Here is a 10328-nt window from a genome sequence, read left to right on the forward strand (position 1 = left end):
GGAGGTTTGTGCTGTGGGACTGTGGGACAGGGATGTGGGGGCAGGAATGGAAAGGAGGCCAGGAGACACAGGGATGTGACAGAGATAGGGATGTGAGGCATGGGGACATCGGGACAGGGGCGTGGGTATGGACATAGGGACAGGGATGGATACCAGGACAGGGAGACACGGGGACTGGGATGTGGACATGGGACCAGGGGCATGGGGACAAGGATATGGGGATGGGGGTGGGATGTGGACATGGGGGCAGTGATATGGACGTGGGACCAAGGAACACGAGTTCTGGGATGCAGGCATGAGGCCAGGGGACATAGGGCCAAGGGATATGGACATGGGGCCAAGGGATACTGGGACTGAGATGTGGGCATGAGGCCAAGGGACATAGGGAGTAGGGATATGGGCATGGGGCCAATGGGCATGGGGACAGGGATATAAGAACATGGGGCCAAGGGATGTAGGATCTGGGATATGAGTATGAGGCGAGGGGACACAGGGACAGGGGTATGGACACAAGGGTGGGGATGAACGTGGGGACAGAGGCATGGACCAGAGACTGGGGATGAACACAGGGACATGGACATGAAGACAGGAATGGACACGAGGACACAGGGCACAGCTGGAACCCTACGAGGATCTGCATGCGCTGCTGCTCCTGCTGTGGTGTTCAGGCTTTCATCTGTATGTATTGCATCTATGAGTTGTGCTTGGATCCCTTGGTCCTGTGGCTGAGAAGCAGCACATGCTGGAGGATCTGAGTCTGGCTGCCATTCAGGGCAAAGCCTCCTGATCTGTGCTGGCCTTGGCGGGCTGCAGGGAACCATTCCCAGCCTGGGGCAGTGAAGAAAGCAAGATTACCTCATTGCAACAGATGCAGAACACTGTTAGGTGCTCATTTACCCCATTCTGCCCAGCACAGCCCCTTGCTGCCTGGTGAGGTGAATACCCCCAGTCCCAGCTGCTCCAGACACTGCATTCTGACTCTTATCAACAGCTATTGCGTCTGTGGGTTGTGCCCTTAGACCTCTTGGTGCTGTGCTTGCTCTGTAGTAGCCTACAATTGCGTCTGTGGGTTGTGCCCTTGGACCCCTTGGTCCTGTGCCCACTCTGTAGCAGCCTCCTGGCCATAGCTTTCCTTTGCTCAGGTTCACTACACAGCTGTAAATTAGCAAATTGGATCTAGGTCACCTGAAAGCAATGCAGCCCGTGCCTGCTCTGCTGTAGGTTAGGAGCCTTTGTGCAGCTCCAGCTGTTCCGTGCAGCGTGTGCTGTGCACAGGGGTGCTCAGCAGTTTTCTGTTTGTTTATCTTCATTAACTCCACTTTAATGTGCTCAGATGGAGGCACGCTGAAATCAGGACAGAGGCGGTGAGATCCAAAGCAGTTAAAGCACTCCTTTGGTACACGGAAGTGCATCAGGGATGGGCAATGCTCAGCCCTACTGGATCAGCAGACGGCTGCTGCAAATGCCTTTATTTGATGGGCAGCTTTCTGCAGCCTCTGGGCCAGCAGCCCTTTAGGCTTGCAGCCTTTTGGTGTTGTTCCCTTGCAAATATTTGCTCTGGCCTTTGGCCTCTCCACCCTGCTTGGGCTTGCAGAGCTGCTGCAGGGATTTGGCAGAGGCTTTGGGATCCATCTGTGTGGGGATGGGCCCCCAAGGGAGGAAACCTGTGGGTGCTTGCTCGCCCAGAGGAAAGCTGCTTTGTGCGCCTGCCTGAGCCCATGAGCCACACATTCCACATGTAATATACTTCTAACCAGAGCTGCTGGTTGATGAGGTTCCCGACCAAACCAAAAGGCAGAAGGCTTCTGGAACAAGAGCTCTGCTTTGCATCCCAGTGCTGACTCCCTTGTGTCCAGAAGTGGATGGAAACACATTGTGCTCACACTGGATGTACCTTAGGTAGTGCAGCTGCAGCTTCAGCTTGTTTTCCCTTGGGTTTCGGCACTGAAGTGCCTCCAGCCCTGGTGTGTGGGCAGAGAGGTTGTGCAGTTTATAACTTTGACCTTTATTTGAGACCAGTGCTCATTTAATTGCCAGAAATGGAGTGCAAGGCAGTGCAGTGACAGCACGTTACAGGGACGCGGGGGTAGCAATATGTTGGGGTTTGGGAAAGCTTTGGCTCTGCTTTCCTGGGTGTTGTGATGCATTTGAAGAACCCAGCGTGGGCTGTTCTCTCCTGTTTCCCCTTTTCCCTGCCAGCTCAGCTCCCCAAAAGCAGCAGAGGAGCCATTCTGCTGCTTTCACCCCAAAATCCTCAAGCCAAGAAGGGGAAAATCAGCCCTAAACCTTCCCTAAGCTGATAGAAAGGCTCAGGATGAAAGCACTTAACTCCGGGGTGCTGGAGCTTAGGTAAATGCCAGCAGGATCAGCAGTAATTGCAGCGGTCCACGTTGGAGCCGGTGACGTGCTGAAGTGTTTGCAGGATTGGGAGCTCAAACACAGTGAGCCTCTTGTGAGCTGCCTGGCTGAAGGGCAGCCCTGATACCCAACCACACACAGAGCGGCTGCACCGCAGGGCCAGCGAGTCGGTGGCACCACTGACTCATCCTCCTGCACTTAACCAGTCTTAATTACCTCTGTGCTTATTAGCGCTCTTAGCGTCTTCCATTTTTAAACTTCCTGAGGTGTCTCTGCCTTGGGTACGCTCGGTGCCTTTTTTGCACGGTGCTGGCCAGAAATAGAAGCAGAGGCATTTTGTTTGGAAGTGCTGTGATGCTGGGAAGAAGCAGGGCAGGGCAGTGAGCTTTGGGCTGTGATGAGGAGCAGCCTGCGTGCGTGAGCATGTTGGTGTTGGAATGGGACCGGGTCAGGCAGACCTAAAATGGACTGAGTGGGAGGAGAAATGGCTTTGGGAGTTCTGCTGGTCATGCTGGCACCCAAGCTACCTGGGCAGCATTCCCATGTAACGTTATCCCTTCCAGGCTGGAAAGGTTTGTGAAACTGTCATGGGGCAGCATTAGGTATGGGAGCTGGCTTGCTGGGTTTCTCCTTTAGCTCTCAAGGCTGAATCCTGCCTCAGTGGAGCTAAAAGCCAAGCTGTGCTGTGCTGCATGCCTCACCAAGCAGGGAGTCTGCATGATGCTGTGCGTCAGGATGGCTGGAGCTGCGTGGAGTCATCCTTCCCCTTCCAACCCAAAGCAATCCTGCCTGCAGGTTGGAGCTGCTGCAAAACCACCTCTCTTTGTGCACTGTGCAGGCCTGAACGTGGGACTGCGATGACAGATTTATTTTTTATAGCGTGGCCTGGTGTGCTGTTGTTGACATTCAGAGAAGTCCTGTGCCTTCAGGATGCCGTGCCAGCAGGGCAGGTGGCTCATGGGACTCCTGCTGACGTGAGCAGGGCTTGTGCTTGGCTGCAAGGAAGCACGCCTTTGCTTTGGAGCTTGTCAGTTCTTGTGTGGGGAAGAAGGTGTCCTGTGCTACTTTCAGAACAGCATTTGGCTCCAGCATCTGTCCTGGAGTGGGGCAGGGAAGAGAAATATCCATTAGTAGCCAATAGTGGCAGGGAAAACAGCCCATCTGGGTGTTTGGAAGAATTGCTTTGTGCAAGAGGACTTGTGCTTGATAGGACAAGGGGAATGGATTTAAACTGAGACAGGGGAGGTTTAAGTTGGATATTAGGAGGAAGTTTTTCACCCAGAGGGTGGTGAGGCACTGGAACAGGTTGCCCAAGGAGGCTGTGGATGCCCCATCCCTGCAGGCATTCAAGGCCAGGCTGGATGTGGCTCTGGGCAGCCTGGGCTGCTGGTTGGTGACCTGCACACAGCAGGAGGTTGGAACTGGATGAGCATTGTAGTCCTTTGCAACCCAGGCCATTCTATGACTGCCTGCATCTGGCTGAGGTGCCCTGGGTGGGACTGACCTGCAGTCAGACCTGTGGGCCGTGAGGAGCTGGCAGCAGTTTTAGGGCTGACATGCTGCTGTCTGCACGTGGAGAAGGCAGGGCCACTCCTACCTCTTGGTGGCTTGGAGGCAGCCAGGTGTCTTCAGGGTCAATGCACTGAGGCTCTTTGCCCATTTTGCCAAGTAAAATGCAGTGCCAGCTCGTGTGGATGATCCTCCACAGGCACTGCCTGTGTCTTTTACCATGGCTTAAAGACAGGATTCTCCTTGAGCTTTTCTCTCTACTTGTGTGTCCTGTCGAGGTCCACATAAATGTGTTGCTCTTTGTGCCCATCTGAGAGGTGACACACTGGGTCTCATGTCCCCTCTGCCCAACCAGACCCACAGCACTCCTGCTTGTGTCCCCGTGGTGATCCACACCTTCACAAATGATCCAGAAACCCGAAAGCTGCGGGGCACAGCACCATCCCCGCTTCTCCAGCCTGATTCTGAACTTGTTTCCCTTCAGCTCATGGTGGTCCCACGTGGAGATGGGTCCCCCAGACCCTATCCTGGGGGTGACCGAAGCTTTCAAGCGCGACACCAACTCCAAGAAGATGAACCTGGGTGTGGGAGCGTACCGGGATGACAACGGGAAGCCGTACGTCCTGAACTGTGTTCGCAAGGTGAGCCTGGCCCCAGAGCAGGGCTGTCTATATCTGTTAGCAGTGCCAGTGCTTTAGAGACACAGTACAGCCAGCTGTGAAGCAGTAGGGGATAAACCCTTTTGTCCCGTTCCCATCCAGGGAAATCTAACTTACTGCTGACTGACAACAGTCCTTGAACCCGGCTGTCCTTTGAGCCTCAAGGTGTTTCTTGAATAAACTGGCATTCCCTGGGCTGGCCCACATGGGATGGAAGAGCTGACGTTGTCCCCTTACTGGATTAGTCTTAAAAATTCTGCTGAGCCTTTGTTACCAGCTTGTCCTTAAGCCAGTCTAAAACTCCAGCCCAAGGAGCTGGCTGTGGACACTGCCTTGGAGGGGATTATGGAGCCTTTTGGGGCTCTGTGTGTAGAAGCAGGCTGTTAGAAATAGCTGCCAGCTGAAGCACGCATCGACTGCCTGGTCTTGGCGTAGGGAGGATGCGTTGTCCTTGGTTCTCATTGGCTTGAGATTTAAAGCCATTCTTTGCCCTCCGTTTCCCGGGTCGGCACGTGCTGCAGCTGTGTCACAACCAGGCAGCCTGGGTGGTGTCACAGGAGGAGCTTTTTGGTGCTGTGTGTGTCCTGCTGCCTTGGGAGCACAGGCAGGGTTCCCAGAGCAGACATTTTCTGCTCCTCCACAATATTTGAGTCTCCCAGTCCAGCAGGACTTTGCTTGGGCAAAGAAGCATATGCATCTGTGCAGCAGCATTAACTCACAGTGGGCCAGAAGTGGCACCCAGTTCCCTGGCTCTGCCAGTCTGATACTAACAAACACCCTCTGTAGTAAAAGCTGAGTGTCACCAGATGGGTACTGCTGCCCCAGCTTTGCTGGCTATGGTCTCTGGAGGGAAGCTCCTGTCAGCCAAACTTTGTCCCTTTTGAGTGAGCAAATGTGAGGAGAAGCAGCATTGAGCTGGCCACCGTCCTCACCACGGTAATGCTTCCCGTGCTGAATGTGTGTCCTCCTTTCCAGGCAGAGGCCATGATAGCATCTAAGAAGATGGACAAGGAGTACTTGCCCATCGCGGGGCTGGCAGATTTCACCCGAGCATCAGCAGAACTCGCGCTGGGTGAAAACAGTGAGGCCTTCAAGAGTGGCCGGGTGAGGAGCGGGCTGGGGAGCGGTGGGTGGGCAGCACTGAGACGTGTGGTCACTGTGTGGGCACCCAGCAGAAGCAGAAAGGCTGGTGTGGATCCCAGCAGAGCTGCTGGCTGGCTCACCTCAGGATAACTGCGTCCTCAGCAAGCAGCCCTTCCCATGGTGGGGTCAGAACCTTGCCAGGGGTCCAACTCCCTGCCCTGCAGCAGGAGTTGCTGATGCCCGCCCCTCCAGCCCCGTGTCCCTGTTTGGGGCTGTGCTGCTGTTAAATGCTGCTGTGATGGTTGGGCTGTTCCCTGTATCCTACTGCATCTGCTTAGAGCCTTGTATTCTTTTTCCCTTGCAGTATGTTACTGTGCAAGGTATTTCTGGGACTGGATCTCTGCGAATTGGAGCCAATTTTTTGGTGAGTGGCTGGGTGGAGAAGGAAGGAACATCCTTTGACAAGAGCGTAATCTTTGGTTTTCTCTGCTTGAATCTGGCCAGTCTGTTTGAACACCATGTCTTTTTTTTCATCAGCAACGGTTCTTCAAGTTCAGCCGTGATGTGTATCTACCCAAACCATCCTGGGGCAATCACACACCCATTTTCCGTGATGCCGGCCTGCAGCTTCAGGCTTACCGCTACTATGACCCCAAAACGTGTAGCCTGGACTTCACAGGTGCCATGGAGGACATTTCCGTGAGTTGCTTTCCATGCCTGAAGCAGGGAGGTGATGTGGGGAGAAGGGCGAGCTTCTTTTGTTCACCTAAACGTGATGAGGAGCCCGATGACACTGAATTGCGGATCTGCAGAGCTCATCTAAACAGTCTTGGAGCAACAGTCTCACCTCAGCAGCTGAGGAGAGTGCTCAGATGTTGTTAATCACTCGTTGTAATGTCTTTCTTAGAAAATTCCAGAGAAGAGCATCATCCTCTTGCATGCGTGTGCTCACAACCCCACTGGAGTGGATCCCCGGCAGGAGCAATGGAAGGAGTTGGCATCCGTGGTGAAGGTGAGCATGAAGGTGTCCTGGGGATGCTGTACATTTCATAGGAAAACCACATCTCTGTACTTTAATGGGTAACATCTTGTCATCACTGAGTTACAGGCTACTCCCTGCCTTGGAGTTCCTGTGCTGAAGGCAGGAGCCAGACAAAGGCACCCATAAAGCTCCTGTCTGAGCAGCAGGCTTTCTGCTGGCACCTTTTGGGAAGGTGGGGGAGGGAGCTCTGTGAGGAGAGTTGTGAGAGGGTGAGCAGTGATAGAACTGGGAGACTCCTCTTGAACTCATGTATTAAAAATGCAGGAAGATCTTTCACATGCATGGTGTCTCCTTGCAAGTTTTGTCTGGGTACTCTGTCACACTATTGCTTCTTTGCTGGCAGAAACGGAACCTCCTTGTGTACTTTGACATGGCCTACCAGGGCTTTGCTAGCGGGGACATCAACAGGGATGCCTGGGCTGTGCGGCACTTCATTGAGCAGGGCATCGACGTCGTGCTGTCACAGTCCTATGCCAAGAACATGGGGCTGTACGGTGAGTTGGGTGGGTGGGGTGGAAGATCTCTTCCAGGCTGGGTGTCCTGGTGGAGATGCTTCGCGTCCTCCCAGTTCCAACTGCTGCCTGTGCCCAGCCTGTAGCATTGAACAGAGCACAGGAGGAAGCCCTTGGCAGCTGGTGGAGGTCTTTCTGTGGAGGAGTCCTGCCCCAGCCCTGGGTATCCTTGAGCAGAAGCTGGGACCTGACAGCCTCTGTTTCAGGAGAGCGTGCGGGCGCCTTCACGGTGATCTGCCGCGATGCAGAGGAAGCCAAGAGGGTTGAATCACAGCTGAAGATCCTCATCCGTCCCATGTACTCCAACCCACCCATAAATGGAGCCCGCATCGCCTCCCTCATCCTGACCACCCCTGACCTACGGAAGGAGTGGTAAGAGGGGGCTCCTAATGCTCACGGCAGCAAGGCAGCGTCTCTGTGGTAGCCTTGTGTCGTGCTTGCTGCACTGCGGGCAGCTGTTAGTTCAGGCTACAGCCAGAGCCACGTGCTACTGCTTTCCTCTAGGGAAATCCCCACCCAGATCTGATTGCATCAATTAGTATCAGTCTGGCCTGGCATGTAAGGGTTTTCCTTGCACTGCTGAGGCAGAAAACTCGAGGGGGTGGGGGGATAAAGCTTCCCTAGGATTGAAGGCTGCTGGAGCTGCTAATCAAAGGAGCGCTAAAAAAAAACAACTGAGGCATTGCGGCTGTTTCACATCAGGGGAAGTAGAAGCATAAGCCCCTTGGGAATTAAAACACAGGAATGTCACCCTGGTGCCCTAAGCCTGCTTCCTGCTGCCAGCCCGTGCTGCTCCAGCAGCTCGCTGTGCAGAACAAAGGCTGGCTGTGTGTTGTGGCTTTGGCATGGCTGACACCTTGCATGATCCAGCAGAGATGTCTCCTAGCTGCACTGCATTGGAGCAGAGGCTGTCTGCCTGCACTGGGGGGTGCCCTTAGTGCTCCCCAGATACTATTTTATGTGGGCCTTGGACAGTGCTGCCGGGAGCCTCCAGCTCTCCCAGATCTTCCAGAAGTGAGAGCTGCCAAGACTCTGGTAATAGCATCCAACAGCAGTGGAATAAATAAGCAGTTGTCCAGCCAAAGCAGAGGTTCACAGTTTGTGGGCTTTTCTCAACTGTGGGTATGGCTGTGTGACCATTCCATGGTTGCCTGTGGACTATGATTGATGGCACACTCGGTGCTTTTGGGGTGCAGGGCTCCTGCAGTTGGAGGCAGTTTGCTTCCTGGGTAGCTGGGGAGGGAGTTGTGTTGGCACAATCCCTGCTGTGCTCTGAGCAGTAACCGGGTTGACTTGTCAGGCTGGTGGAGGTGAAGGGCATGGCCGACCGGATCATCAGCATGAGGACTCAGCTGGTGTCCAACCTCAAGAAAGAGGGATCTTCCCACAACTGGCAGCACATCACTGACCAGATTGGCATGTTTTGCTTCACGGGGCTGAAGCCGGAGCAGGTAAACGTGGTTCCTCTGGTCTCGAGGTGTTGTTTGTGGTGCTTGCAGAAAGATACAGAGTGCTGGTGCCAGAATGAGCCCGTGGGGCAGGTCTTCTCAAAGAGGAGCATCTTCCCAGCCTGCAGAACCATGGGGGACCCATGTCTTGCTCTGCTTCCTGATGTTCTTGTGGAGGTTGAAAGCAAATGCATCCTGCTTATCTGACGGTCACTTAGTGCCACTCTGAGGTGACTCCTGGCTGAACATCTGCAGGGTTTGCACATTGCCCAAGAGCTGAGCGGCAGCTCTTGCTTTCCCACAGTTCTGCAGGTGGTTGGATGATGGTTCTGCTGGCACCCAGCTTATGTTCGATTCTAGCAAGCTGTATAAATTCACACTCCAGCAACAGAATAGAGATAGGGCTTTAATTTGAACTCTGCTCTTTCGTCCCAGGTGGAGCGGCTGACAAAGGAGTTCTCCATCTATATGACAAAGGACGGCCGAATCTCCGTGGCAGGAGTTGCATCAAGCAATGTAGGCTACCTGGCTCATGCCATCCATCAAGTCACAAAGTAAAGACAAAGGCGTGCCCTGGAGCTGCTGGCCTTTCCCCATCGGTCAAAGAAGGAGAGGGAAAGGGAGGAAGGAGAACGCTTCCAACCACAGCACTTAATGCTGCTGCTGAATGTATCTTGTAGATAAGTTGTTGTAGAAGCCTCTAGTCCAAATTGCACCACGTTGTGGAGCAAGGACGTAATTGCTGGCTCCCATCATCGTCATAGACATCATCTCCTGCTGCTTGTCCTCTGTCCATCAGCCCCAACACCCATTTGCACTGGAGGGAGTAGGAGGTTACTGCTCTGCGTCCTATCAGTGTACACACCAAAGGCATCCCTGTGCTTGTTTCTCCACAAGAAGGCTTTACTAGGCTGCTCACCCTAACAGCAGCAGACAGGGAGCAGAGTGGGCTGGGAGGGGGGATGTTTGGGTTCATCTGGTGACCCACACTCAGCCTATCCCTGCTGCCTGCAGGTTCTGTCCTCCTCCATCCTCTGCTGCTGGACTTGGGCTTAGCCTGGAGGTGGGCAATGCTGAAGCTGCCATCTAACGAGGAGCATAAAGGCTCTGAGGACTTGTCGCTACTGGAATGTGCTCCGTTGTGGGCTTTGTTGTTTCCATCTGGGACTCCTTCAGGTGTCATTCACAGCGGCATTGGTGTGTGTGTGTGTGTGTGTGGCAGACTCCTATCACTGCTCTCAACCTCTGCTCCCGTGCTCTGAGGTTGAATGATTTCTTGTCCCTCAATAACAACTTCTGAAAACTTCTTTCTCTGGCTCTGTGTGTCTCCCCAACCCCTGTACCCCCATCCCATCGGCCCTGTGAGCCCAGATGAGCTGGGCTGTGTCCAACCTGACCCTGGGATGCGGCGGCATCCACCTCATCCACTCCCTTCATCCCAAGGGCTGGTGATGCTAAGTGCAGGAGGGAAGGATCCCAAGGGCGGTCTGAGAGCTGGCCATGCAAAAACCATCCTCTCCTTTTGCAGATGAGAGTACGGGCTGCTCTGCGCATCAGAGAAAGGCTGAAGTTGGGAGGGACCTCAAAGCTCACCCGGCCCCGAGCCCTGCCGCAGGCTGGCCGTCCCCAGCTCGGGCTGCCCAGGTCCCATCCGCGGCCTGGGGCGCTCACCGCATTCATTGCTAAGCTCTGATTTTTCAATCCGATCCGGAGCCGC

At 54.3% G+C, this 10328-nt stretch overlaps 1 protein-coding gene across 1 annotated transcript; it reads left to right on the forward strand.

The window, feature by feature from the left end:
- Positions 1 to 4256: 4256 nt before the first annotated feature.
- On the forward strand, positions 4257 to 9918 carry GOT2 (glutamic-oxaloacetic transaminase 2). The gene is made up of 9 exons (XM_003209677.3): positions 4257 to 4508; positions 5502 to 5630; positions 5974 to 6033; positions 6147 to 6308; positions 6517 to 6621; positions 6995 to 7145; positions 7370 to 7535; positions 8464 to 8614; positions 9047 to 9918. The coding sequence occupies exons 1-9, from the start codon at positions 4272 to 4274 to the stop codon at positions 9167 to 9169; spliced, it is 1284 nt and encodes a 427-aa protein (XP_003209725.3). The 5' UTR covers positions 4257 to 4271; the 3' UTR covers positions 9170 to 9918.
- Positions 9919 to 10328: the final 410 nt, after the last annotated feature.

This window comes from Meleagris gallopavo, chromosome 13 (assembly GCF_000146605.3).
Source record: "Meleagris gallopavo isolate NT-WF06-2002-E0010 breed Aviagen turkey brand Nicholas breeding stock chromosome 13, Turkey_5.1, whole genome shotgun sequence".
Taxonomy (NCBI): domain Eukaryota; kingdom Metazoa; phylum Chordata; class Aves; order Galliformes; family Phasianidae; genus Meleagris; species Meleagris gallopavo.